This window comes from Chrysemys picta, chromosome 16 (genome assembly GCF_011386835.1).
Source record: "Chrysemys picta bellii isolate R12L10 chromosome 16, ASM1138683v2, whole genome shotgun sequence".
NCBI classification, from domain to species: Eukaryota; Metazoa; Chordata; order Testudines; family Emydidae; genus Chrysemys; species Chrysemys picta.
The window spans coordinates 20,490,855-20,515,641 of record NC_088806.1 but is presented as its reverse complement, the minus strand read 5'-3'; the positions used below and the strand labels follow the sequence as shown (position 1 = coordinate 20,515,641).

The 24,787-nt window shown below is 50.1% G+C and overlaps 1 protein-coding gene across 2 annotated transcripts in view; it reads left to right on the top strand.

Annotated features, from left to right (window-relative positions):
- SNX19 (sorting nexin 19) overlaps window positions 1–24,787 on the top strand; it is a 51,257-nt gene that overhangs the window by 16,292 nt on the left and 10,178 nt on the right. For both annotated transcript variants that reach the window (XM_005303910.5, XM_065570438.1), the window contains exon 8: window positions 1,286–1,415. In XM_005303910.5, coding sequence (XP_005303967.2) covers window positions 1,286–1,415 — 130 coding nt within the window. The remainder of the gene's footprint in view (window positions 1–1,285; window positions 1,416–24,787) is intronic.

Here is a 24,787-nt window from a genome sequence, read left to right as displayed (position 1 = left end):
AGCCTGCCACAAGATGGCAGCCCAGCAATGCTAACCAGAAAGCCAAACCACCGGGAAACCTCAGGTTGGGAGCAGTGAGGGGCATGCCTGGGAAAAGCCCAGCTACCCTCCCGCTACATCCACCTTCTCTCCACACTCAATCAGTCCAAACTCTAGCTGCTGAAATTGGCTTCCTCCCCACCTGTTCCAACCATGCTGCCATCCCTGAACTCCCCCCATTGATTCCTCCCTCTTACTGTAACCCCCACCAGTACCCACCCGGTGGTATCCCCCGCCTACGTCTTTGTTCTCGTTTCCTCTCCTGATCCCCATACCTCTCCTTCTGCCTCCTTTCCCCATTCTCGTCTTCATGCTTTTTTTGTCCTATTGGCTGTCTCCGAGTCTGAGATCCTTCCAATCCCTCCTTCAGCACCCACCCCTCCAAGCAATCTCTTCTCCTCGTCCCAGGTTCCCTCCCCTGGAAACCTCTGCCCCATGTCTTGTCTCCCCTTTGATTTTGTCTTATTCTGCTTGCAAGCTCTTTGCAGGGTCCGTGTCTCCTCTGCATTTGTAAAGTGCCATGTCCGCTTAGGGGCTGTATGGAGACAGGCAATAAGGGCACCGACTGGGAGCCTTAATCCTATCATACGTTCGTGTTCTGCCACTCTCCTCACTGGGGAGGAACTGGGGATGCCCAGCCACTTAGCCAACGCCTCCTCACGCTCAGAATGGGAATGCGTGACTAAGGAATTGGCCATATGCACCATACGATGTGGCTTTATTTGTCACCAGGCCTTTCCTACAAACCACACCGATTGTGCCAGGTGCTATACCCATGTATTGTAAACGACACCCCCGGCCTCACACCCGCAGCTGGGGGTGCAGTCGGTGGGGCAGCGAGTGACAGCAGCTGGAGATCTGGTCTACTCTGTATTATGGGGGATGCGGGAAGGAGAAGGGGGCTGTTTGGGGTTGGATTGGAGGTGAGAGAGGCTGAGGGGTGTTTTGGAAGGCAGGTGCTGTAGAGGAGAGCGCTCTTGTGTCCGGGCTGGAGCTGGGACTAAATGCAGATGTCAGGGGAACTGGCTGGGGGTGGGGGTGTTGTGGCATGTCCCTAGGCAAGGAGCAGCATTCGGCATGTGCCGGAGTCTAGAGAGCTGGTAACTGGGGTCCTGTAAGGAAGGGAATCTGTGCCTCAGGAGTGCAGTGTTCCTGCTGTGACTGCAGAGCCGTGGTCTCACTCTGATGCAGCAAGCGACGTGGGTGCGAGCCAGCTTTCTCACATGCCCCCCCTACCTCCCGGCAGGTTCTGAGACGCCCCTGGCAGACATGGCTCTGGACCTGCTGCATCTGCTGCTGATGGATCGCTGGAGCTGGCTCTGCACTGAGAACATGCAGAAGGTGCTGCACCTGCTCTTTGGGTCCCTGATTCAAAGGTAAGATCTCTGCAGCACTCCACATCCCCAGGGAGGAGAGAGCTGAGCCGGTCTCCGTTGGCACATGCAGCCCTGGGTCGTTTCCCTTTAGAGACAGGAAGGACTGATCCATAGCACTAGGTGCCCGGCTCTTGGAGTGGGAGGTTTTGTCCCCGGGGGGAAGGGCAGCATGTCCACTGAAGGCTGCTTCCTGGCTGTCCAGTGTGTGCTCTCAAAGGGTCATAGATCCATCTGGGTTGGTAAAAGCAACAGCCACCCCAGTAGGAATACGAGGGAAGTTACGTTAGTGGAGGATAGTGGCTACTAATCTCCCCAAGCATTAATGAATTTAGTCTCCCAATACCCCAGGGAAGTAGGACTCCCAGCCTCCACTGACACGGGCTCCCTCTCAGTAAGGGGCAGGTCACAGCTGTGCCTTGTCTGATGTTCCAAAAAGGAATGCACGCACTGTCCCTGAGCAGGGTGTGTTTGTAAACCTCCCTCCTGCAATGCCACGTGTGCGTGGCTGGTTCGGGATGTGCCAAACCTTCCCTAGTCTGGCTGGCTCAGAGCCCCGTCCTTGGCTGGCGTATGCATTGAGCGAGGGCTCACTTTTCTTGTGCAGTGGTAGCAGCTTGGCTGGACCTGCCGCACGTCCTGCAACCGTGTGTCCTTAAAAATATGGCTCCTGCTGTGTGAGCTGGGAAAAAGGGGGTCATTTGCTTGGCTATTAGCTTGGTTACATGGAGTGGCTCTTCTCGGACCATCTCCCTTTCCCAGGAGGGATGCCTAGGGCCAAATCCTCAGCTGATGTCAATCAGTTAATGCACTGATTTACACCAGCTGAGGATCTGGTCTTTGGAGGTAAACTGCGAAACTTTTCTAAAGAGCCAGAGATCAGAGCCTGGAAGCATTTCCTCTCGTGCAACAGATGTTCCCCAAGGACTGAGTCAGGGGAGTTTGTCAAAGCCCTTTCAGGCTGGGGCTTCTAGCAGCCACTAGAAAGTTGGCTCCTTTGGGGGGAAAGGGGAGAAATGCTACAGCTTCTCCACAGTCGGCTTTTCTAGCTGAGCAATGAGTTGGAACCTGATCCCTGTGTGTGTGAGCACAGAGGCACCAGGTCCTGACACTGCAGGTTATCACCTCCTACTACGCTGCGTCCCCGTTACCCAGGGAGCCTGCAGCGCCGACTCCTTTTCTACTAGAGAAGTGTTCACACGCTAAGCACCTGACTGGCTCTGTGACTCGTGCCGAAACTGGGGATCCCGAGCAGAACTGTGTTAGGAAGGCTGGGTGTGTAGCCCCTCCATGCAGTCTGTGTTAGAGATTCGGGGTCAGACAAACCTAATGTCTCCATGGGCCTTTGCCTAGTGCCAGGGACCTGTTTTAGTGCCCAGATCAGAGTGTTCTGCGCTGGTTTCCCCTGGAAATAGAACTAAAGCAGAGCTTCCAGTCCAGTGCTAAGCACCCTTGAATTGTAGGGTGAGGAAGGAGGTTTTTGAATTAAAACCCACAGAGCTGAACCCCTACCCTCTGCAGTTTGTGTCTGGATCAGATCCAAAACTGGAAGGGGCCTATACTTCCAATCTATGTCTGATGCGACCCAGAAGGCTGGGGTGAGGGGGGTTGTTTTGCAAGGTCAGCTGATCTGTTACCAGGATACTGGTGCTATAGATTAATTGCTTGGACTTCTCTCTCCTTTGCTGTTCTGGTTGACGTAATGGGCACCACGAGCAATAGGATGGGGTTTGGGCCTCTCAGTGTCATTCAGCTCCGGTGTGGGATGAGAGCTGGGGTAGAGTCAGAGAAGGCGCGTGGATGTTCTGCTCTGGGAGGTCAGCGCTGGTGTTTCTGCGGGAGCAGGGCAAGTTGCTTGGTGGCTCTGACTGTGACGGAGCGGCTACGGTGGGAATCTCCATTTCTCTGTGTTCTTGGCATTGCTACCTGCTGCAGAGCTGAGAGCAACCTGTGTTTGCCTCGGGGTACGTCTCCCCTGCGGACGGTAGCGTGATCTGCCCAGGTATACCTGTATTAGCTCTCATCTAGCTAGCATAGCTCAAAATAGTGGTGAAGACGTGATGGCGCAGACCCTGGCATGGGCTGTACAAGCCCTCCCAGAAACCTGGGTATGTACTGGTATTGCTGACTCGCATCGGTGTCCATGCGGTTGCATCTTCACTGCTATTTTTATCCACGTTCGTTAGAGTGAAGCTAGTGTGGGTATGCAGACACGAGCTGCATCGCTCAATTGCAGTGTAGACATACCCTCGTTAGAGGAGTGATAAGAACAGGTGCTAGCCACGACCACTCAGTATGGCACTCTGTCCCCCTCTAGTGGTGGCTGGGCCACATATAGCGCTTTGGCTAACCAATGTGGGTCTTGTCTCTCGGGCCGTAGAAGCTCAGGGTTTAAGACCCGGGTTGGGTCCCTGATGACGACGATTCAGGAGCTTTGCATTACACAGACTTGGGTTGGAGGCATTTCGCCATTCTTGTACTCCTAACTTGATTGAACAGGTCAAACCTAAATACAACCGCAGCCCTGGCACCCTGACTCTGGTGCCGACTGCTGCTGGGTAGCCCTAAGAGGGAGGAGAAGATGTTAGATGCTGTTTCTGTGGCATGAACTATTCGATCCTTGGCAGCCCCTTTTCTCTGCTAGTGTAGACCAAGCACAGGAATAGCATTAGCAAATTAATGCTCCATCTAGTCTGGCATCCTGTTTCCAACAGCGGCCAGTATGAGCTACTCGAGAGGAAGGTGCAAATACCTTTTCCTAGGCAGTTATGGAATAACCTGTCCATTGGGCGGGGGGGGAGATCTTCCTTCCTGACCCCTATTAGTTGGTTTATGCCCTGAAGCATGAAGGTTTATATAGAGTCAGATGTACAGCCTGTTGTGCTGCTTCTGATGTCCCCAGAGGGTTCCTTTCCTGCTTCACAAGATTCCCCACTGGGGTCTTAGCGCTTGAGAGGGTGTTGGCGGGCGCTGCTGCTTCAGAACTGCCTCCCACTGCTGTACACTCCTCTTACAGCTCTTGTATGGCGAGGAACATGCTGTTCCTGGTGTCTTGATGCAAATACCCACATGGGCATTCCAGCTTCTCTCCAGCAAGTACTAGAATTCCTCCTGTGCAGCTGAATGATCCAGATGCAATGGGGCAGATCCCCCTGCCTGGTGCAATAGTATTGAAATCAGTGGAATTGCACTAGGGATGCCTTTGCCCCCCTCTTTACACCCACATTCTTCCATCCTTTGGTGACTTGCAGCGGTTTCTCATTCCTCCCCGGTTCCCTCTCTCTCTCTCGGTCTGTTCCCTGACACCAATTGCCATAGCATCCTTCAGTTTACACCTGAAATTACAAGTGTCCTCTGCCAGATGCCGCTGCTAACTGGTAACGAGTCCCCTCCTTCCCCTCACCGAAATATCCCCCCCACCCTTCTTTCCCTCCTCTCCCTGGCTGGAATAGTTGCAGCTGGAGCCAGGGGCTATAAATCTCCCCAGACTGTCAGTTTCATGGCAACAGGAGGCTGGAGGAGAAAAGCTGGATGACCGAAAAAGGTATTGTTAAGTAAAAGGGAGCACAGGCGTGCATGTCTGCAGCGGTGCCGAGCACATCCAATTGTGTAACATGGAGTGGTCCTTTTTTGGAGCCGCAGGGAGAAGCGGGGTGGGGGTGGGGGGCAGCTGGGAGTTGAGACGACCCCGAGCCAAGAAAAGATTCCAGTTTGTACAGCCCTCTCTGCTCGCTCAACTTGCGTCTGAAAACAAACCCTCAGCCCCGCTCCAAATCTGTGCCCCTCATTTATTAAACTGTCTCTTTCCTCCCTTGGGTCAGCAAAAAATGTTCCTAGCCCTAGGGGAGGAAACAGGGCTGTGGTCCTCCCTGTCAGAGTGAATTCAGAGTCTGCATAGGGGCCTGTCTGCAAACGGAGATGGGGCTATTCTTGGCTTCTGGGGTATCGCTGCAGGAACTAGAAGCATTTAGACAGTCCAAGTCCCTTTTTGAGTGGGTGAGTCAGTGCAGTGATATAAATACAGGCCGAACACACAGTGGCTGCATCCCCGCATCCTGCCCTCAAGCTGTCCCCTTTGGCAGCAGTTGCTACTGTGTCAAAGGGACAGGCACCCCGGTGCCACGGTGATGGGCACAGCAAGACAGCCTAGATCCGGGGCGCTCTCAGGGTTCCATCTTAGGATCTTAGCCAGTGGGAGAAGAGATGGGGGAGCCTGGCTTCGGGTCTCTCAGAACCAAGTGCCCATCCATGTGCCCTAGGCTCAAGAGTCAGCTCCACGGGGCATCCAGGAATGGAGCCACCTTTGGGTGTCAGAAGATTAAAACAAATGAATCAAACAGGCAAAGCGTGGGGGGGAGGTGTTTGTGGAACCTTTTGAAGACCAGGGCGAGGTGGGAGCTTGGCTTGGCCTGGCCTGAGCTGGCCACCATCAAGGCCTAACCTGGCACGAGCCCCTTGCTGAGGCAGTGGTGGTTCCTGCAAATGAGCCACTTAAATAGATTTCCTGGTTCATTTATGCTTAGGCCTCAATGAGGGGCACTCGGTGCTAGTAGTGGTAGATTCTGGGCTGTGGACATCTGCCCCAGGGCGCTGGCTAGTGGCCATGAATGTTGGAGACCTACCATGTCATGTCCTACAGAACAGCCACTGGGAGTGAGCTCCAGTCACCGCCAACCTGACTCTCCTCACCTCCCTCTGATTCCTCTTTGTGATAATGTCTCTGCTTTGCCTCTAAAAACGCCCGTGCTCTCTGCCTGTGGAGTTTCCTGGCATCGCCTCTTGTGTTTCCCAGGCTCCGCAGTGCTGTGATGATCAGGGGAGGCTGAAAGATTCTCGGTGGCGGTGAAGGTGGCCCAAGTATAAAACGTGTGGCGATTAGCCACAACAAGAGCCTGGCGCTCGCGTGAAAGAAGTGTGGCGCGCGGCTGCGCAAGAGATCACGCAGCGTGGGTGTGGCAGGGGCTGCCGGCGTGGGTGCAACAAGCGTGTGTGATCAGAGCAGCGGGTTTGGGATGCAGGAGTAATGGGCTCCTAGCATGGGTGCTGCAGGACCAGTAAAAGGTGCTGTAGCCTGTGGTCCAGGACAAATAGGGCTGCAGCGTGGTTATTGGGGTGGACATGATTGGTGCAGCAGGCCTGTGCCATGTGCTCCCAGCATGCAGAGTTCATGTGTGCCGATTGTACCGCTGTATCTGTAGTGTGCAGACTGTCTCTGTGTGTTACTGCGATGGCAAAAGAGCTACGGGTGGAGGGAGCAGAAACCCTAGAGCAATGCCCTGAAACCCTGCTGATGAAGCTAGAGAATCCCGAAATCTGGTGGCCACCTAGGGTAGGTTCTAATGGAGCCAAGACTGCCTGAATTCTGATGGCCCGTGAGCTATGTCCCATTGCCAATAGCACAGGTATGAGGAAGCCCTGATGACTGGATCAATAAGTCAGTACTCGCTGGCTGTTCTGTGTCATGTGTCCCATGGCCAGTTCCTTGGTCAACCTGCTCAGCTCCTCACCAGACACCACTGCAACCCTTTGTATCGGGTCAGTGAGCTTCCTGGGGTCTCTCTTGATGATACCACAGGGAGTCTGGTGGCCACAAATGCTCCTGCTGCCGTGATCATTTTAACCATCTGGGGTTTTTTGCTCTGATTTTTCCCTCTCTGGTGGGTTTGCTCCTTTCAGCCTGAGCGAGAGAAGTGCTCGCTTTCTCTTGCAGAGCATGTCTCCTTCCAAGTAGATGACTCTGGGTGAGGAGGGGAATCTAGAGACGAAGCCAAATCTGGATGGATGCAACTCCATTCTCAAGGCGAGCCTAAACCTCTGACTGCCAGAAGCTGGGTGGGGAAGACGGGTCAATCGTTCCGTAATTGCCCTGTTCTGCACACTCCACCTGAAGCTCTGGTACTGGCCACTGTTGGAGACGGGTTGCTGGGCTAGATGGACCATTGGTCTGACCCAGTCTGGCCATTCTTATGTTCTAAGACTCTGGATCTAAAGACCCCCAGTTTGGGGAGAATTCTGGATCCAGCTCTGAACATTCCCCACTGCCTTCTATCTCTATCACGTTTTTTGCAATAAGCTGTTCTAGTAAGTTGTCCCCCACCCCTTCCTGAACATCACAAGAGAGGCGTGCATTTTATACGACCCGTTAATCCAAAGATAAAAGAGATTGTGTCTCATCACATCCTGGCTGTCTGCACTTGGTAACCCGAGCGGGGCTGCCGTGCTGAGGCTCGGAAGCGCATGTGTATATAAGGGAAGAGTGGGCATATGCAGTCAGCTTTGATGGTGTCAGGTTCCACGTGGCTTTATAGGGGGCACGGAGCAGGAGTTAAAATAAATGAAAAGCATCCCTGGCTTGGATGACCGATTAGCATCTCCTGTCCTGAGGCTCCCTTGGTCATATGCTCGCATGGTTCTTCTAGATCTCTCCCCTGGCCTTTGTTCCCCTCCTTTGGCACCTTTATAGTGAGCTCTGGATGCAAAGGGACCACCTTGCCATCCCTGGGGATCAACATCCCCTGTTTCTCCATAGCGGAGGAGCAGAGCGAGTGAAAAATGAGCTGTGGTAGGAGCTAGCCTCGCTAGATAGTTGATGAGTGGGACCAGCCAGGTGGTCTTCAGGTCTGCATGAGGTTTAGACTGGGAATCGAGGTTCAAGCTAGAGGCTGACCCAGGGCAAGGATCTGGGTTCACCAGCACTGAAATCTTCCGAGCTGCCCCAGTGATGTTTAGGCTCCGTGTGGCAGGGATCTCATGAGATCGCTGCCCCTGCCAACTTTCCACCATTTTGGATATTGGCAGCTTCGTGGGCTCGGTTATTCTGGTATGGATTCTATCCATTGCTGGTTCTCCCAAAATTCCAGCTGGCCTCTGAGCGAGGATTGGGAAACAGGGTCCTTGTGGGGATGGATCCATCCTAGATCTTTAAGGGAGACTGAGATCCCAGGGCTGCTTCTCTGAGCCTCTGAGAAATCTGGGTTCTGGGTTGGGGGACCCTGGCATTGTGGGGAAGGGGGGAATGAGGGGTCACACAAAGCCCCTGGCATGAGGGAGGAGCTGGAGGTGTCTCAGGGAGGCCCTGAAATAGAGGGAGAAGGGAGAGTGATACACAGCATTGGGTAGGGGAGGGGTGGAATCGAGGAATACAAGGAGCCCCTGGTGTGAGCCTACAGAAGCAATGAAGTGTGCAGCCCTCTAGTTATTTCACCTGCCACAAAATTGCAACCTCACGTACTTTGACTGAAAAGTTCCCTGCAGATCCTGGAATTTTGAGTGAGGGGTGTCCACCCCCCAGGTGGGCGGTAGGCAGCTTTTATAATTATATTCCAGCAGCATAAAGAGGCCCCAACTGAAGTTGAGGCCCCACTGTGCTAGATGTTGAACAGAAACATCGAACGAGGCTGCCACTGCCCCAAGGAGCTTAGTCTATGTGCAGAAGTCCGACAAAGGGCAGGAGGGAAAATGGGCACAGAGAGAGTAAGTGGGATGCCCATGATCAGTGGCCAAGCAAGGAATAGAACTTTGGTCTCCTGAGTCCCAGTCTAGTGCACTGTCCGCTGGGACTACATCTTGCCCACCACGTTTGAATTGAGAGGCATTATGATTTTTACCCATTGTGGAGTGGCTCAGAAAACTACAAAGCCGTTCACTCGTTTGAGTCCAGGCCAGGCTGATGGTGAGAAAAAGCTGTTGCCATCTGATGGCTTTTTGGATAAACTTTTATGAAACGAGTTTGATGGGTCTCAGTCTAGATCTCAGCCATCTCAGTAGACGGGTGAGAGAGTTGAATGGCCCCTCTTACCCCGGGAGGTAGTCGGAGCCAAGGGGCATTGGTGAAGGATAGAGGAAGATTGTTCTGCTGCTGCCTGTGTGGTACCTGTTGTATGGATAGATAGAGGGCACTGGCACAAAACTTTTTTTTTTTTTTTTTGCTATTGAAAAGTGCAAGAGAGAAACCCCCAGGACATGTGCACACACACGTGTGTGCTGTAATCCTGTCGCAATATTTATCCCTTTTATTTTCCTGGATGGGGGTGACAATTTCTAGCCAGTAGTGAGTTTGCCCAGTTATAGGTTTGTTTCTTGGCTTCAGGTTTGTTCTCTAGATGCCACCTCTCTCGCCTTGGCAGGGTGAAGAGGGGTCACTGGCTTTGCATTTCTCACTGTGGGCACAAGGGGGAGCTGCCGGCCAACTTGCGATTCTCTCTGGACGGTTAAAATTTGGAAGGACCTGGCAGCTGTGCAGCTGAGGGGTTCTTGTCACTAAAAGGGGCTGAAGCTGGGATGGCGCTGAGGGAGCATGCCCTGTGGTGATCAAGGCTTGGTGGGTACATAGAGGTGACAGCTGAGAATGGATGGAATAAGAAGAGAACGGGGGTGCGTGGACACACTGAGCAAAGGGGTGGTTAGATTCACACTAATGGGGCTCCAGATCCCAACACCGCAGACCTTCTTTGTAATTTGGGCCAGTTCCCTACTGATATAATGGATTCTGGGAACTACACTGCTTCAGGTTCAAAAGAGCCACACGACATTCGCCTAGAAAAACAGTCTCTTGACCCAGGCGTACGATGCCTACTGGCCCCAATGGGTATTAAACAAGACCTATCTAGAGATTTAGTCTTGCTCTTGTCTCACTGGCCTGCTGCTTTCTGTCTCTGCTGTAGCCTGGGATATCACAAGTGACCAGTGATTTAAAGTCACCATCCTCGCCTTTAATTGTCCATGTGGATGGGTAGAGGGGCGGGGGCTGAATCAGTGTGTGGGGTCAGACGTTTGTGTGTGGAAGATAGGAGCAGAATTAAATAAAGAGCTGGAGTGAGAGACACATGCACACCTGGATCCCTGATCTTTGGAGTGACAGATCTGCTAGAGATACCTGGGCTTTTTGGATGTAGCACCAAGATGAGGCCTGTGGTTGTTTGGGGGTGGATGAACAATCTGAGGGCGTGTGGCTGGTAACAGGTGAAGCGCTGCTTTGATGATGCTGTCGTGTCTCTATCTCTGCCCTCCTGTGAGCTGGAAGAAGTTTAACCTAACACCGTTCTACCCTTAAATCTCCGTATTTCACCCATGGAAGTTAGAGAGGGAATCCAGCCTATTGCTGTCGGCCATCTTAGCCATTCTCTTTGGCCAGGTCCACATTATACCTTATACTCTATTCTCTAGCATTTTGTCCAGTGCTAAATCTCCCAAATAATGGGATTGATCTTGCTTCTTGTCAGGGAAACTAATCAGAGTCTTCCTCCATCCCCATGTCCAGAAACCTCACCTGCTGTTCATTGGTTGAGTCTCCCCTTATCACTCCTAATTTTACCCCGTTGGGCCACCCTAGACCAGTCCCCTCGCTCCTTAGTGCTAGTGACACCCACTAGTGTGTCCTCACCAATCCAGAGACGCGATAGGGGTACCCAGACACAAAGCCTGGCTCTTTAGCTCAAGCTGTAGAAACTCGTGCTTTGAGTCCAAGATCTTTCTTGTGTTATGCACCCTGGGCCAAATTCTGCCCTTCCTCTTGCTGATCTCAGTGGGGTGTGAGTGCAGGGAACCAGGCCCCACCTGTGAGTCACCACTGCCCTCTGCTGGCTAGAAGGCTTGTATGTGCACATGGCCACATCCCCTTCCAATGGTTTGAGGCCCAGAGAGGTTAAAAACCCGACCTTTAGTGCTGCTCATGAAAACGCTCCCTTAGGTCAGACGGTGAAGGCATGCGGCTCTGGAGCAGGTGGTCCTGAGCTCTGTCCCTGCAGATGGCCCTGAAGCTGTCACAGTGGATGCAACCAAGAATGAAGCTTTTGTCCTTCCGTTGTTTTTCTTCCTAGCAATGCCCTTAAAATAATTTTGCTTTGGGGAAATCTCCCTCCCTGTCACAAAGCGTCCTATGCTCTAGCGCTCCATTGCTGCCCCCCCCCCTACTCCCCATCTCCTGAATCTATTGGATATCTGTTTTTTCTAGGCAAGGGTCTCTTAGGGCAACTTTAATGTCAACCCCCCCCAAACACACACTCACACGTTACCTGCCTCACATGGCTCTTCCTCCTAACTGAGGTGGGTTCCTTTGGGCCGCCAGTGGTAGCTGCAGTGTCTTGGGACCCTGCCTGGTTCCAGGTTATTCCAACTTTTATTATTCTCCTTTCAAACGATGGCCCGAGGGCTCATTATACCTGCAGCCTGGGATGAATATGTGGCCGGGGGGGGGAGTAGGAATTCCCCCCTCCCCCCCAACCTGCACAGAGGCCTTGCCCTGGGGCTGTCCATTCCCACCCAGGCTCTGTTCCATTCCCTTCCTGGCCCTCCGATCAGCCTTGGAGCTGACCACGATGGAGGTCGCTCCCCACTGAGGTAAAGTCACCGTGAACAATGAGGCCCCTGGTTGCCAAGACAACCATTAAATTGCCATCACCTCCCTGGCCCGTCTACCCCATCAGGCTTCACCTCCATGCCTCATCTCAGATTGGGTTTTTAGCTCAGCTGGGTGGCCGGTTTAATTAGCCCTCCCCCCGGGGGCTCTGCATTGGGAAAGCCGGCACCCCGGTACTGGTCGAATGAGAACGGGGCCAGGCAGCCGTTCACACGAGAGTGGGTAAACCTGGTGGGAGGGGAGGAGAGGATGCACCACTAAAATAGGCCAGGCAAAGCACCAGGGAGTAGTATCCACACAGCAGCTTTGTTCCCATCATAACCAGGTGCCTGTCAAGCGTGCATGTCCACACCTCCCTCTGTACTGGTGCATTCTGGGAAAATCTGGACGGCTATCCCACAGTGCCTCAGCAGGGGATAGAGCCTGAAGGGTGCATGGAAGAGCCACAGCGAGTGCCCCAGGGGGGCAGTGCGTCCTGGGCTGTCCCACTACTCACGGAGCTGGGAGGAAGACAACCTGGTTACACAGTTAGGGGAGCCCATTGACACTGCAAACCAGCCCGTGTGTGTTACTGGACAACAACCCTGTGCCAGGATGGGCTGCTGACGAGGGTGAGCGGCCATGCTGCAAAATAGAGCTGCGCAGAACACCGGCCGTAGCAGCTGCTGAGTTGTGCTAACTCGAACTGTGCCCTGTCTCCTTCCTCAGGCCAGCCAACATGAGTGAAAAGCACCAGCGTGCTGGAGGGAAGGGGTTTTATTCGCACGGGAGACTCAAGTACCTCTGCAGGGAAGACAAGCCCTCAGAAGACAGGACTTAGTGCAGATACCATCCCTGTGTGGACCAGGTGGAGGGGAGAAACTTGCTCAGAGCTGTTGGGGTGACAGATATCTGCCAGTCGCACCCTGAAATAAAGGGAGGGTTTCACAGACTGCCCAAAGGAGGTGGGATAGGAGAGGGCTGTATCCTCCATCTCATCTCCTTTGAGCTTCTTCCTCATCCCATTCCCTCTTCTCATCTTGGCAACCAACAGGGGGCAGTAGTTAGTGCACTGACCTGGGACTTCAATTCCCTGCTCTTCCCGACAAGACTTCCTGCATGACCTTGGGCAAGGTACTTAGCCTCTCTGTGCCACAGCTCCCCAGCTGTACGGGGATGGGGATAATAGCACTGGGCTGTCTCCCTGGGGGGTTGTGAGGGTAGGTACATTAAAGACGGAGAGGCACTCAGATACTGTAGTGATGGAGAGGGGTGGTAATGTAAGTAATCTATCTAGATAGAGGAGAGCAGTGCTGGATTGTCTCTGCTGTGTCCAGCACCCACAGCCTGGGAGAGGAAGTGCTGCAGTATCTGGGCTCAGTGGGAGGCTTTCTCCTCTCCTGTGTGGGCTGGCGATTGAGCCTTCTGACACCGGAGGCCATGCGAGGGCTTTTTGTGAGCAAGTCAGGCTGTTCTGGGTTGGCTCAGTGACTGTCCACACCCATCTCCCTGCATCTGGGATAGGACCCAGCCTCAGTCCGTCTAAGTCAAAGCGCCATCCAGCTTCACTGTGCCATGTCTGAGCTTCTCAGTCAGACCCCAGACTCGTTTTGAGCCAACTTGGGATCAGCCTGTGGTCTTGTGCCAAAACCTTGGGACTTTCCCAGTGTCCTGCTCTAACCACTAGAAATGCTGCCTCCTTTTACATGACCCACTGAGAGCTCGGACATCACTATGGCTGCATAATGTCCCGAGTACAGTATTATAATAGCTCTTCTGGCTTAGGGACATAGGTGGATATAAGGTGTGAGATCTCTCAAACCATTAGGGCCGGAAAGGATTGCTGCATGCCGCTGGAAATGAAAATCCCAGCCCCAACTTGTCCCAGGGGAGAATGCTGCAGGTCAGGAGTAAGGTGCATCAGCAGAGCTGTGAGTGGGTTCAGGACTGGACCAGCAAAGGGTGCCACTGGTAAGAGTTGAGGCCAGTGGCCAGAGCTGTGAGGTGGCCCGCAGAACTAGAGCCATTAAACTTCAAGCCGCTGCAATCGAAAGGACCCCATCGCTTATTCTGATATCAAAGCCTCTTTGCTGATCGTCCTCCCCTCGTTTGGTGGGGAACACGACATGCAGCTGTGATGATCTCCCGCGGTGATTAGGGACTGGCTGTCCCTTGGACAGCCGCTTGGGCTCTCTCGACTTGGTGTGCTGACAGGGGCTGCTCTATCTTCTCCCTGCCCCCTTGGCTTTGGGAACTGGGGCTGGAATGGGTTGATATCAGTCTAGCCATCCTGGGCACCTCTGAAAATATGAGTGTGATTCAAGGAGCTCATAACTTTGGGGGTTTGTTTTGTTTTTCAGTCTCTCTCGCTAGCTCTTTCTGCCAGCACAGCTGGTGAAAACAAATCACTTGGCAGCCTCCTTGCTCCCCTTGACTTTATACAGGACCACAGATGCACAGCACTGCTTGATCCTCTCAAACACCCGGCGCAAACTGGCTTGCTCACACTGCCAGGCTTTTTGGATGGGCCTAAATTCTTGGAGCACCTGCACTTTGTAGTTCCTTGAAGGCTGGGAACAGATGGCCTAAGGCAGGTGATTCAGCAGCTTGTCTGCCAGAGCCATCTGGAACACAGGGAAAGACAGTGGAAGCAAATATCCAGCTGCGGAGACTGCAGTGTAGGCCTCCCCAAGGATCCCTGCCTGCCCTCCTCAGATGAGACACAAAACCAAGGTGCTTCCCTGTTATGACCATTTCAGACCCTGTGGCATTTTTAGAGGGTTTTGTCCTGGCTTGTGTCCTGCCCAGATTGCTAGATGGGTAAGTAACATTCCTCCCCCTGTTGAAGCGACTGGAGACGTTTGTCACTGTCTGACCTAAAAACCAATGATGTTTGCTCTGCTGGCACAGAATAGCTTCCGTGTCCCACCGCGGAGAGGCCTGTGTGATGGTGGGCGAGTGATTTTTTCCCCCTTCCCTTGCACCACACACAAGAGCTCCTAGGGGAAGGCATTGCCTCTATTATAATTGCCTCCCTTCTGGTGAGGAGACTGGGAACACGGGCTCTTGGGTTCTCTTCCTGCTTCTGTTCTGCAGCCTGGGACAAGACACTGTCATGAGTCAGAAAACAAGCTGTAATTCTCACCCCCGCAAGGTGAAGGCTGCTGATTGCTAGTGGCTGAAACCCATGAAAACTAATCAGGTGAAAGCCTTGATTCAGACTGGTGCCATTCCTGCAAAGCAAAGCCACTGGGAAACCTGGATCGAGGTTGGAACGGGTGGGACTGAGGCATTGAGCAGTGCCAGTAGCAGGCTGCTGGCTATGGCATCTCTTCCCACCACCAGAGACTGGGATGAACCTGAGTCTTGCTGCCTTTAGGATGTAACGCAAGCGACTGCACAATTCTTTTCACAATGAGGACACCTGCAGCACGACTGGCCACTCTTTCCCCACCAAAGAAGCAAGAACTTCCCTGCTTCAAAAGCTGCACAACTACTTGTGCCCATGTTGCTCTTCCTAACTCGTGTGCGTGGCCCAGGATGCCACAGCGCTGGGTGCCCTGAATAGATTCAATTGGCTCCTCCCTGTTCTGAGAGCAACCATCTCCCTAAGACAGTGCTGGCTCTGTAATTGCTTTGGGAGGACCCAACAGGACGCTAGCTCCCAGTCAATGGCTGCTTATCACTTCCAGGCTCTCACCTCTAGTTCAGCAGTGATAACTCTTTTGATTTAGCTGGGGATTGGTCCTGCTTTGAGCAGGGGGTTGGACTAGATGACCTCCTGAGGTCCCTTCCAACCCTGATATTCTATGATTCTACTTAGCATGAAAACAGCTCCCTCGCCATCCTTCCCCAGCCGGGAGGGATGCAAATAGGGCCCAGTTGACTGGTGTGACAATCTGACTTGGTTACTCCCGCTGGCCGTTCAGCAGCGGGTAGGAGCTAGAGGCATTTATCCATGCCCACGTAAGCAATCGATGCTACTGCAGCCTGTTTGTGGAAGGACGGTGTGGCGTGGAGGGGAGAGTGCTGAGGAGGACTCCAGACGACAGCTCCGCAGAGGCCTGTCTCCTAGTTTTGTCTCTCGCTCCATAAAGTGTGTTGAGATCCCGTCAAATTGAATTCGAGGAGGCAGGGAGAGGTTTTGTGCTGGTCTTGAATAGCTCTGAATGGGAAATGTGACTGTTTCACTTCCTTCCTGTCCCACAAAACATGGAGAGAAAGCAACTAAGCCGTGCAGCGGTCCCAACATGTGAACCTTACACCCTATCTGGTGCCAAGCTTCATTTCCAATTGACTTTAACCTCTGGGAGGGGCTCTGCAATAACAGCCCAGAGGCCATCTGATCGTCAGGATGCTGGAGTTTTCATTGTGATGTGGCCACCTCTCCACAAAGAGCTAAACTGAGAACCCGCCAACCTTTCCCTCCTGCCCAAACTCCAAGGAATTTGGATGCGGAACTCCATCACTGAACCCTCTCTTGTGTCAAATCACTTGCTGTCCATGAATGGTGCAGAAGTGCCTGCGTCTGACTGGATGGAGGCCGGGTTCTGGGCCTCAAGTCTCTTGTTTTTGCACATTAACCCAATGAGTCCAGGATTCTGAATTCAGAGAGGAGTCTGAGAAAGGCTGGAAGGAGTCTAGATTGCTTATACCCGTGCAGATGTGCTGCGCCAATGTAATATGGGGCTTGCACTGGCTTGAAACTGGGGTCAGCCACACTGGTACAGTGCATCTGCACAGGGGCGGAAACACAGGCACAGCCACATTGGTATGGCTTGTAAATTACACGATCTTAGACTTTTGTGCAGACTGGGGGCTTGTGGTGGAATCTGTGTGTAAGGGAGTCTACCTTACACCATCTTCCCTCTCAATTTGGCCCAGGTACATATTTCTGTTTCCCAGGATGAGCTCTGTATGACAACGTGTGTGTGTGTGTGTGAGAGAGAGAGAGAGAGAGAGAGAGACAAACACAGAAATCACATTGGATATTGACATAATTCAGTCCTTCCCAAAACCGAGGAATTTTGGATCCACTCTTTGTGTCTCTGCCTCAAACAACTTTTCCTTCAGAAACTGTTCTTCCAAATTCAGCCGCTAGAAACAAGCAAACTCTGTGCTTTGATAGTAGTTACTGGATTGTTTTAACCATATCCTTTGTCCTTGGTTTGACGCTTCAAGAGTCAGCACCTTAGTAAGGGCTGATTTCTCTCTTCTGCATGGGGTGGGAGATCAGCTATCATTTGGGAAGATAGAGAAGAAAAGGGTTTTGGGGGAACAATGCTTCTCTCTTGTGGAAAAGAGTATTTCATTTCTTTTTTTCTTCACTGGCTTGCGAAGGGTTAACAGTGCTTTTCTGTAGATTATTTCTGAACTGGGCTAATGAAGCAATCCATGGCTCACAGAGACCAGCCTCTCCCTGGGGCGCTGTTAAGAGCTTCATTGGCTCAATAAACACTTGATGAAGACCTTATCGAAAGCAGGGGAACTGTCTGACGTCATTAAAAATGAAGGGCCTGGGCCATTATTATTTTTTTTTTTTATCCTCGGGTTTCTTTCCCCTTCTCCCGCCTCCCGTGGCTTGGGGAGTGATTCAGTTGCAGCTTTGGTGCTTTTATTCCTGGGGAAAGATTGAGAGCCCTAGAGGAATGAATCCTTCTGGCTGCATATCGGGTGCACCCCAGAGAGCAGCGGGGCAGTATTGCCCCCTCATACACACACTGCCCCCAATGACTCAAACCTGTGATCAAAGGCTGCTCCTGATGGGGTCAGAGGGGGGAAAGAAAAGGCCTGATGCCCCATTGCCCTGCAACGTGTAGAGTGGTTTACACCAGTGTGTGTAAAGCGTTACCATTCTGACTCACCTGGTGTAAAAGACACTGCTGTATTTGGATAAACTCACAAGGCTCGATTCACTCTGGGCATAGCTCTCCGCTGCCGCCTTCAGCGGAGCTGCTCCAGGTTTGCACCACGGCACGAGGGAGAGCGGCGTGTGCGCTGTGGGCTTAGCAGGTGTGAAATTGGCAAGACAGTCTGTTCAACAGGAAAGCGCTGAGCTCTGAAGGATGGAGGCTGCTGCGCTGCTGAACAAACACTTCATCATATTGTCCTCGGGCTGGGGGTATGGAACACATTGTTCGCAGTTTAAACCACTGTAAACTTTTTACGGGGCAGCGAGAGACGAACGTTTCCAGTAATTCAAGGAGATGGTTTACTTCTTTTCCTCTATTCTTGGCCAGCTCTTTAAAAGGGCTCAGGGTGCTTCATGTTCTTTGATTTATGGAGGGCTCTTTTTTTTCTGTCTGTCCTCTGCAAACAATTCAGCAAACTGGACGAAGGCTGGTTTGCTCTGCAGGCGTCGGATCCAAGTTTTCCAGCTCTGAGCTCCGTGCGTTTCATTTGACAGCATGAGGGAGAAGCAAACACATAAATTCTGGTGATTGCAGCATCGGCAGGTGCTGAAAGTGGAGGCTGGCGGGAGGGGTGTGTGTGGAATATCTTCCTTCTTTATTTTCCATTCCTCTAACTGTTCCTGAAGCAATTGTTTCCTTGGCTATGCATCCTCATTTCTTTCCCCCACTCCCGCCCCCAGTGGCTTTGGGAGTGATTCAGTTGCGGCTTTGGTGACTTTAGTCGTTTTTAAAAAAATCATTTTTATTGTGAGTGAACTTATTCCTGGGGAAGGATCCAGGCCCTGGAGGAATGAATCCCCCAGGCTGCATATCAGGTGCACCCCAGAGAGCAGCAAGGCAGGATTACCCCTCCCCCCACTCCACCCAAACACACACACACCAAAAATTCTCATTACAAAAATTCTGCAAAGTCATGAATGCTACAACGTTCTGCAGCTTTGTGCTTATGTTTTGGGCCATTGTTCCGTTTGGATACCTTGAGTTAAGGATGGGCTTGTGGTTTAAGGCACTGGACTGGCATTTGGGAGATAGACTTTGAGAGAGGAAGGATTGTCCAGTGTTTATGGCACTAGCCTAGTACTTGGGAGACCTGGCATCAATTTTCTGTCCTCCACAGGCTTCCTGCATGACCTTGGGCAAGTCACTTAATCTCTCATGTCTGTGTCTCAGTTCCCCACCTGTGAAATGGGAGTAACAGCCCTGTCCAGCCTCACTGGGCTGATGTTAGGATTAACAGGTTAAAGATTGTGAGATGCTCAGATCCTAGGGGCTATGGTAATACAAAGAACAATAATACTATCATAAGTTGCTTATCTAGATGGACAAGTTCAATACAGCTGCCTTCTGTGGCCTTGGGTGAAGTGTCAGGGTAAATGTCTTAATGGTTGGGAGATGCTCACATATACTATGGTGAAGTACGTAGACACAGGTGTCCCCTCCTGACTAGGAAATTGGGTCAACAAAGGAAGTCTCTTCTCCAAAGAGGCCTTCTGAGGCTTTTCTTTGAGCTAGGGCAAGCTCAGGCAGGATTTTGGGGGGTTAGTGAGGGCTGTTAGGGTACCCATGAGGCACAGATGTGATCAATCAAGCTCATATGTCCCTCGCTGTCATGGCGTGCACCTGGATTTAAATAACCTGGAGCATATAGATGAAGAATACTGTTGTAGGTACTGAGACCCAGTGGTAGTGCACTGGTGTAAGAAATAGAATAGAATTGTCCAGGCGCCTCTCTCTTACTGAGGAGGAGTGTGTATATTTTTAAAAAGGGAATCTACATACTTAGTGCTACAAAGGAAGAGAGGATGCTAGATAAAACATAAGACAGAGAGGTCTAAGACCATAAGAACAGCCATACTGGGTCAGATCAAAGGTCCATCCAGCCCAGTATACTGTCTTCTGACAGTGGCCAATGCCATAAACCCCAGAGGAAATGAACAGAACAGGTAATCATCAAGTGATCCATCCCCTGTTGCCCATTCCCAGCTTCTGGCAAACAGAGGCTAGAGCCACCATCCCTGCCCATCCTGGCTAATAGCCATTGATGGACCTATCTTCCATGAACTTATCTAGTTCTTTTTTGATCCTGTTATAGTCTTGGCCTGCACAACATCCTCTGGCAAGGAGTTCCACAGGTTGACTGTGCATTGTGTGAAAAAATACGTCCTTTTGTTTGTTTTAAACCTGCTGCCTATTAATTTCATTTGGTGGCCCCTAGTTCTTGTGTTATGAGAAGGAATAAATAAAACGTCCTTATTTACTTACTCCACACCAGTCATGATTTTATAGACCTCTGTCATATCCCCCTTGGTCGTCTCTTTTCCAAGCTGAAAAGTCCCAGTCTTATTAATCTCTCCTCATATGGCAGCCATTCCATACCCCTAATTATCTTTGTTGCCCTTTTCTGAACCTTTTCCAATTCCAATATATCTTTTTTGAGATGGGGCGACCACATCTGCACGCAGTATCCAAGATGTGGGCGTACCATGGATTTATATAGCAGTAATGTGATATTTTCTGTTTTATTATTTATCCCTTTCTTAATTATTCCCAACATTCTGTTTTCTTTTTTGACTACCACTGCACATTGAGTGGTTGTTTTCAGAGAACTTTCCACAATGACTCCAAGATCTCTTTCTTGAGTGGTAACAGCTAATTTAGATCCCATAATTTTATAGGTGTGGTTGAGATTATGTTTTCCAATGTGCATTACTTTGCATTTATCAACATTGAATTTCATCTGCCATTTTGTTGTCCAGTCACCCGGTTTTGAGAGATCCTTTTGTAGCTCTTCGCAGTCTTCCTGGGACTTAACTATCTTGAGTAGTTTTGTATCATCTGCAAATTTTGCCACCTCCCTGTTTACCTCTTTTCCCAGATTATTTATGAATATGTTAAATGGACTGGGCCCAATACAGACCCCTGGGGGACACCACTATTTACTTCTCTCCTTTCTGAAAACTGACCATTTATTCCTACCCTTTGTTTCCTATCTTTTAACCAGTTACCAATCCATGAGAGAACCTTCCCTCTTATCCCATGACTGCTTACTTTGCTTAAGAGCCTTTGGTGAGGGACCATGTCAAAAGCTTTCTGAAATCTAAATACACTATATCCACTGGATCCCCCTTGTGCACATGCTTGTTGACCCCCTCAAAGAATTCTCGTAGATTGGTGGGGTATGATTTCCCTTTACAAAAACCATGTTGACTAGTCCCCAACAAATTATGTTCATCCATGTGTCTGACAATTTCGTTCTTTACTATAGTTTCAACCAGTTTGCCAGGTACTGAAGTCAGGCTTACTGGTCTGTAATTGCTGGGGTCACCTCTGGAGCCCTTTTTAAAAATTGGCATCACATTAGCTGTCCTCCAGTCATTTGGTACAGAAGCTGATTTAAATGATAGGTTACAGACTACAGTTAGTAGTCCTGCAGTTTCCCATTTTAGTTCCTTCAGAACTCTTGGGTGAATACCATCTGGTCCTGGTGACTTATTACTGTTTAGTTTATCAGTTTGTTCCAAAACCTCCTCTAATGACACCTCAATATGGGACAGTTCCTCAGATTTGTCACCTAAAAAAATGGCTCAGGTTTGGGAATCTCCCTCACATCCTCAACTGTGAAGACCAATGCAAAGAATTAATTTTTTGCCTAGTCAAAATAACCCTGGCAATAGATTTGTCATGCTGAGTTTGGAGTAACAATGCACTCTCATTTCCCTCTGGAGTTTCAGATGGAGGTAGTATTCCCTCACTTCCTGTCTCAAGCTGTTGTAGAGTGTTAATGTTGAACACCTAAGGGCTCTTGCAGTGATGCTGTACATGGGACAGGGATTCCATCCTGGCCCTGCAGATGAGCTGTTTTTGTTCCTACAGAATTCTCAGAACCTTTTGCCAGGCGGCATGGATATATTTGCATCTCTCCTCGTGCGTCTCCATGTGTCACCATTCTCTTTGGCATATTGTACTACCTTGGTCTTAAGAACAGAAGTACTTGTGGCACCTTAGAGACTAACAAATTTATTTGAGCATAAGCTTTTGTGGGCTACAGCCCACTTAATCAGATGCATGTAGTGCAAAATACAGTAGGAAGATAGATAGATATATATACACAGAGAACATGGTATGGTAACATAGTGTTACCATACACACTATAAGGAGAGTGATCAGTTAAGGTGAGCTATTATCAGCAGGAGAGAAAAAGAACTGTTTGTAGTGGTAATGAAAATGGCCCATTTCCAGCAATTGACAAGGAGATATGAGGAACTGTAGGGGGAGGGAAATAAGCATGGGGAAATAGTTTTACTTTGTGTAATGGCCCTTGGTCTTGTGTGCCTTGCTTTTTACCTTCCTGTTGCCTGGGAGGTGCATTAATTGGTCTCAAGGAATTAAAGTCTCTGTTCCTGAGCAGCTATTCAGTCACTGATCGTGGGAGGAGGGGGCAAGATGCTGCTCTGGGATTAATACACTCTCCTTTCACCTTTTGCAAACATGGGTTTGAATCCTGCTGGAGATTGTGGCCTCAGGGCTTGTCTAGGTGAGGGGCTTCAATGGTTTACCTTAAGGGATATTGAACTGATTTAGCTAACTTGGTGCAAAAAACGGCACGGGCACTTGTATTTCGGTTTAAACCAGGCTTACTTCAGTTTAGTTTACCTCCATTAGGAACAGGTTTAAGCCACTTGTAAATTAAAATAAGTGTGTCCACACAAGGGTTTGCAGTGCGTTAGCTAAATTGTTTTAAAAACAGGTTTAAGTTAAACTGGCACAACTCCTGTGTGTAGACAAAGCCTGGGTGACTCCCCTTTGAGCCTGCAGGGAAGCTTGTCTGATTCACCGTACTCAGCCTTTTCCATCTGCAAGGAATCCAGCGGGTGGTCAGTCACGCTCCCTCCGAGGCACGGCAGCCCATCTTGCATTCAAGAGTCAAACAAGATTTCAGTCCACACACAGCTACTTACCCCCGTCTGCTGACTCCCAGGGCGGTGCCTTCACCACAAGACCTTCCCATCTCAGCAGCACCCATTGCCTTTTGCTTGGGAATAGGGCCACTGTATATGCTCATCCCCAAGCCCATGTTCCCCACCTATGGGGCTTTCATGTTTATCCTGTCTTGATGGGGCCCCTTCAGTTGACCTTGGAGTTCCATCCTAAGCCCTGGTATTAAACCAGCTCTTTTTTAGCAGCCACTTCATTCCTCCAGCGGAAGCTATTTCAAACAGAGGATCCTTACAGCATGGGCAAGTTATGTGCCTCCAGACAAGAGGCCACGACCCATTGCCTCTGCATTCTGTCTCTTGACACTGGGCATTTTCAGAGCTTTTTGGTGTCTGATGCTCAGAGGTCACTTGCTGTCTATTTCAGGTCTCCTCTGCAACACAAGGAGATGGTTCAGTGATGGGTTTGTTTTAATTTCTTTTGGGGCCCTATTTCTGTGTAAAATACCAGACTGGAAATAGCAACTTATCAGCCATCCAAAATAAAGCCAGCTCTATTTGTGTTTGTCAGCGGGTTTATTTCTACCTGATTTCCTCTGTGTGTGTCTCGTCTGGGTGTCTACCTCAAAATATTAGTGCTTTAATAGCACAAAAAAATTACTTGTGAATTTAGCGCTGGTGAAAGGTGCCAGATTGGCAGCTTTACACATTTAAGTTCATGCATGAGAAATATTAACCCTTAATTAGTGTGTGGCCTTGGTGTATCTCTGAGGACTGGATTTTAGCGCAATAGGTCTGCTTGATGGTAATGTCAGCTTGCCACAGCAGTTTGGGTTTGAGTCATCTGGGGTTTTCCATTAATTGATCCAATCTGCCTCATGCAGCAAATAAAATGGCTAAAGCAGAGGCATTTTTGCTCATGATCCTTTAATGATCTAAAATATTGCTCCCATCTGCCCATAAGAACGGCCATACTGGGTCAGACCAAAGGTCCATCTAGCCCAGTATCCTGTCTTCCGACAGTGGCCAATGCCAGGTGCCTCAGAGAGAATGAACAGAACAGATAATCATCAAGCGATCCATCGCCTGTCGCCCATTCCCAGCTTCTGGCAAACAGAGGCTAGGGACACCATCCCTGCCTATCTTGGCTAATAGCCATTAATAGACCTATCCTCCATGAACTTATCTAGTTCTTTTTTAAACCATGTTATACTCTTGGCCTTCACAATATCCTCTGGCAATGAGTTCCACAGGTTGACTGTGCATTGTGTGAAGAAATACTTCCTTTTGTTTAATATCATTTGGTGACCCCTAGTTCTTATATTATGAGAAGGAGTAAATAACACTTCCTTATTTACTTTCTCCACACTAGTCATGATTTTATAGACCTCTATCATATACCCTCTTAGTCATGTCTTTTCCAAGGTAAAAAGTCTGTATTATTAATCTCTCTTCATACGGAAGCTGTTCCATCCCACTAATCATTTTTGTTGCCCTTTTCTGTACCTTTTCCAATTCCAATATATCTTTTTTGAGATGAGGCAACCAGATCTGCACACAGTGTTCAAGATGTGAGCGTACCATGGATTTATATAGAGGCAATATGATATTTTCTGTCTTATTATCTATCCCTTTCCTAATGATTCCCAACATTCTGTTAGCTTTTTTGACTGCCACTGCAAATTGAGTGGATGTTTTCAGAGAACTATCCACAAGGACTCCAAGATCTCTTTCTTGACTGGTAACAGCTAATTTAGACCCCATCATTTTATATGTATAATTGGGATTATGTTTTCCAACGTGCATTACTTTGTATTTATCAACATTGAATTTCATCTGCCATTTTGTCGATCAGTCACCTAGTTTTGTGAGATCCTTTTATAGCTCTTTGCAGTCTGCTTGGGACTTAACTATCTTGAGTAGTTTTGTATCATCTGCAAATTTTGCCACCTCCCTGTTTACCCCTTTTTCCAGATCATTTATGAATATGTTGAACAGGACTGGTCCCAGTACAGACCCCTGGGGGATACCACTATTTACCTCTCTGCAGTCTAAAAACTGACCATTTATTCCTTCCCTTTGTTTCCTATCTTTTAACCAGTTACTGATCCATGAGAGCACCTTCCCTCTTATCCCATGACAGCCACTCTCAGGGAAGGAATGCACTGGGTTAGATGGAACCCATGTCCAATT